Source organism: Phaethon lepturus, unplaced genomic scaffold, assembly GCF_000687285.1.
Source record: "Phaethon lepturus isolate BGI_N335 unplaced genomic scaffold, ASM68728v1 scaffold50339, whole genome shotgun sequence".
Classification (NCBI taxonomy): domain Eukaryota; kingdom Metazoa; phylum Chordata; class Aves; order Phaethontiformes; family Phaethontidae; genus Phaethon; species Phaethon lepturus.
In genome coordinates, this window is record NW_010563744.1 from 315 (window position 1) to 3,385 (window position 3,071).

At 55.2% G+C, this 3,071-nt stretch overlaps 1 protein-coding gene across 1 annotated transcript; it reads left to right on the forward strand.

Annotated features, from left to right (window-relative positions):
* Positions 1-290: 290 nt before the first annotated feature.
* BRF2 (BRF2, RNA polymerase III transcription initiation factor 50 kDa subunit) lies at positions 291-2,451 on the forward strand (the record flags this gene model as incomplete). The annotated part of the gene is given in 4 exon segments (XM_010294642.1): positions 291-350; positions 713-1,034; positions 1,751-2,125; positions 2,127-2,451. Coding segments are annotated over 4 exon segments (1,082 nt in total), but the record flags the coding sequence as incomplete, so codon positions are not given.
* Between the last annotated feature and the right edge of the window lie 620 nt (positions 2,452-3,071).

Sequence of the window (3,071 nt, forward strand, 5' to 3'; positions counted from 1 at the left end):
TGGAACCTGTGGTGTTTTGCTCTTTGGCATTTAAATATCTTCTGTGTAGTGGAGTAGCCCCGAGGTTGTTTGCTGGTTCTGTCTGTAGAGAAGCATGGCTTGAAGGGGATCCTACACCTCACTATTACTTAACCTGTGGTGCCAGCTCTTGTTTAGTGGCCTCAAAGACCTGTCAGTTCTGCTGATTGAAATCTGGGACCGTGGGCATCCATCCGGTTGCCCAAAATCTAAATGTCACTGTCCACAGAGTCACTGCGAGTTTATCTGGCCTAACACTCACTGTTTTACAGAGGTGGCGTATTCCCAGAGCACTGGCCAGAAAGAGCAGCAGAGCCGCTGCTTGCAGCGAGGTAAGAGCGTGCCGTTCAGTTTCCTTCACACACCGATTCTCTCTTGCTGCTGTCTGCCTTGCTCTAGTTTGTTTAACATGTTTCTAATGCTCTCTGAAATGGTAAATGCCTTTGAAGCTGGCAGTAAAGCATGAGAGCAGCAGTTAGTTCTGTGTCCAGCCGGAGCCTGTCTTCAGCAAACTGCCTCACCTGCACTGAGGGACTTGGGAGATGTTTTGACACTGTCTGCAGGGCTGCAGGAACTGGACTGCTCTCGTGTCTTTACCTGGGGCTGGGTGGTTGCTGGCTGCAGCATAATATTGAGGAGAGGTGTGTGTCAGAAGCTGCTTGAGCTCATCTTTGAGGGTGGTGTCTTTTCATAGGGATCAGGCGGGTCCAGGATCTCTGTAAAGTCCTCCAGCTCCCAACAGTGTTTGAGGAAACGGCGGTGTCGTACTTCCAGAGAGCTCTGCAGCACCCCTCCTTCCACCTGGTCAGTCTGGAGAAGAAGGAGCTCCTGGGGGGCTGCTGCGTCTTCGTGACTTGTCGACAGCACAACTGGCCCCTGACGATGGGGACGATCTGCTCCCTCCTTTACGCGAAGCAGGAGCTGTTTGCCAGCGTCTACCTGAGCCTTCAGAAAGACCTTGGGCTCTCTGTGCCAGCCCTGAGCCTGGCCGATCTGGTGAAGACACACCTGAACAGGTAACAGGGCCCCTTTCAGCAGTTTCAGTGTCCTGCGTTTGACACCGGTGGGCGAAAACCTTCTGAAATGCAGCCGGTCCGCAAGCACAGACAGGGTGACTTGTGCTGTTACACAGGCATGTTGTTGCCGAGAGCACGAAGGCAAAACCAGATCATGTGGAAAAGTATTCCCTCGGACAGCTCACAGCCCTGCGTGCTAGGCAGGGGTGTATTTACCGGGAGCCCGTTAGGCTGGGGTGGCAGTACTGATGCAGCAACATCTAAAATTCGTGATCTGGGAGTGCACTCTGTTATCCCTTGAATAACAAATTTCATCGAGTTCTTGCTCCAGCCAGCGACTGTAGTACAACCTCTGTCCACTGCCCGGAGGTGGACGTCAGCAGCCAAAGGAGCAGGACCAGTGTTTGCTGATGGGCTGAGGGGAATGGCCCACGTTTGTGCCAGCGTTTTTACAGACTGTGATGGCTTTTTTGCCTCCCTTGTCACAGTCTGGGCTGTGATTCTTCTTCTGCTGCCCCTTCCTCCTCAGCTTGGAATGTGGGCAGTGGGGCACTTAGCTCAGTAACAGGAACAGAAGCCCATCACAGGAGCAGGGTGTGTTTGTCCTAAAGGTCCTTACTGCAGCCATCTCCCACATTGAGCTGGATTACTGAGGTGCTGCGTGGTGAGGCTTCCGTGTGCCCTGGTGCTAACGATGATGCTCTGTGTTCTTGCAGTTTTCGGCTCTTCCAGCATGCAGCTGACGTCCCTGCCCCGTTTTTGGAGGACAAAGAGAAGATGGTCACCCGAACAATGCAGGTCGTGGAGCTGGCTAGTGAGACGTGGCTGGTCACTGGCCGGCACCCTGTTCCCATTGTCACAGCTGCAGCCTTCCTGTCATGGCAGTCGCTGCAGCCTGCTGCCCGCCTCACCTGCACTTTTGCGCGGTTCTGCAAGCTGGCGGGTGTTGACCTGCCGCCACCGGCACATCTGAGGCTGAAGGAGCTTCTTGAGATTCTCCTGAGAATGGCCTCCCAGCTAGCTTGGCTGAGGGTATTTAACCTGGACAAGAAAACTGTGGTCAAGCACATCGGGGACCTGCTGCAACACCGAAAAAGTCTCCTTCTCCCTGGAGGATGGGGAGGAGCAGCGTGCCACCGCCCCGGGCGAGGGCTCCGCGGCTGAGGGCTCCCCCGGCTCTCCTCTGGCGGCGGGAGCAGCAGCACAGGAGGAGGACTGTCCCTCGGTAGGGAAGCGCCCGAGGCCCTTGCTGCCGCCATGCCTTATCAATCCGAGGAAGAGACTGCGGACGGCAGCCCTGAGCGCTTCAGACTCTGCCATCACCGGCGACGAGCCCATCTCCGACAGTGAAATCGAGCAGTACCTGCGGGGCCCGGAAGAGATCCGGGCCTTCAGGAAGGCCAAGGCCTGGCCGTGAAGATGGTCATCTCCAGTGTGGTTCAGAGAACAGTGCTGCCAGAGACACTGGGGCAGCAGGAACTGTGGGACCAAAAGTGTGAAACTCAGTGGTGACAGAGCCATCGCACGCTGCAGGGACAGTTTCCCATTTGCCCAAGGGAATGGGGTTGTGGCGAAGGAGTGGGCTATGTCCCATTTCATGTTCGGAACCAAAATGGGGCTTTTTATGCAGTAACTGCTTCGGGTTATGTTCTATTTCTGTTAGAAATAAATAGAAGTCCAGGTGCCAGGACTGGTTTCTGGATTCTCTCTCTTTGCAGCCTCTGGTAGAAGGTGTTTTGGTGAGTCCCAGTCCTGCAGGGCAGCGTGATGAGCAGGTTGGGTGAGCTCATGGACTTGCACTGGGGGCGATGCTCAAGGGAGGGTCTCCAGCACCTTCACTGGCGCTGGTTTTCCATAGCACGTCTCTGGCTCTCCTGGGGACGGTCTCACCTTCTCGTGCTTCAGCTCCTTTAACAGAATGGGTTTGTGTGTGGCTCGAGGAGACACCTTAACTTGCTGAGAGAAAACTACCCCCGTCTTGGTGAAATAAGGGATGTGAAGCTGCTGGAAATGGTGGCAAAGGCGCAGCTTTGGCTC